This window comes from Vombatus ursinus, unplaced genomic scaffold, assembly GCF_900497805.2.
Source record: "Vombatus ursinus unplaced genomic scaffold, bare-nosed wombat genome assembly UNPS02014768.1, whole genome shotgun sequence".
NCBI classification, from domain to species: Eukaryota; Metazoa; Chordata; class Mammalia; order Diprotodontia; family Vombatidae; genus Vombatus; species Vombatus ursinus.
The window spans coordinates 30,005,343-30,006,057 of NW_020954546.1; the positions used below are offsets into that span (position 1 = coordinate 30,005,343).

General features: G+C 46.2%; 1 protein-coding gene across 1 annotated transcript in view; it reads right to left on the reverse strand.

Moving 5' to 3' along the window:
• The window catches only part of LOC114043283 (acid-sensing ion channel 2-like), a 354,478-nt gene that overhangs the window by 131,045 nt on the left and 222,718 nt on the right, over nt 1-715 (reverse strand). The window contains exon 3 of the mRNA XM_027862355.1: nt 665-715. Within this exon, the coding sequence (XP_027718156.1) occupies nt 665-715 (51 nt within the window). The remainder of the gene's footprint in view (nt 1-664) is intronic.

Here is a 715-nt window from a genome sequence, read left to right on the forward strand (position 1 = left end):
ATGATTTCAGCTTCCAGACCAGGCCACATGGCTACCACTGAGAGGAATGCACTATGGAGAAGGGTTCCACCTTCCTCACCATCCCTAATGCCAACTGCTGACCAACTGCCACCAAAAGGTAGGAAAACCCAAGAACCCTGGAAGTGGTATCATTCCCATCCCTACACCACAGGCCCTGCTCCTAACATGTAGATCATCTTGGGTAGCAACTCCATGGAGGTGGGGTCTAGTAACACTATAACCACAGCTACTGAAGACCCAAGAATCACCACCAATGTCCTTGGTACTGTCAGAATTCAACATCAGAAACAGATAGGACTTTACCAGTGGAAATGACATTAAAGAAGGGGCTTCTGCTTTGCTACTGCACCCTAAGGACCACAGGGCCTTTCCCTTTGACTTGCAGCAGAAACCTTCTTTATGTGTTGTCTCCCCCATTGAAAGCAGGACTGTCTTTTGTATTTGTATCCCTAACACAGCATCATACTTTGATCAATAAATGCTTCATTTACTCATTAATTTATGCCAAAGCGTCCTAGAACATTGGTTGGAAGGTACATTCCATGTAACAGTTTGAGAAATCTGGAGACAAGCAAAGGAAAAGTCTACCCCTCCCAGGCGAGTGCACATTTCTGCCCCACAAGGAACCAGAGTTCCATCTTACCTGTTTCTCCCCAGATGGGTAGGTACTCATCCTGTTGTATGTCCAGCATGA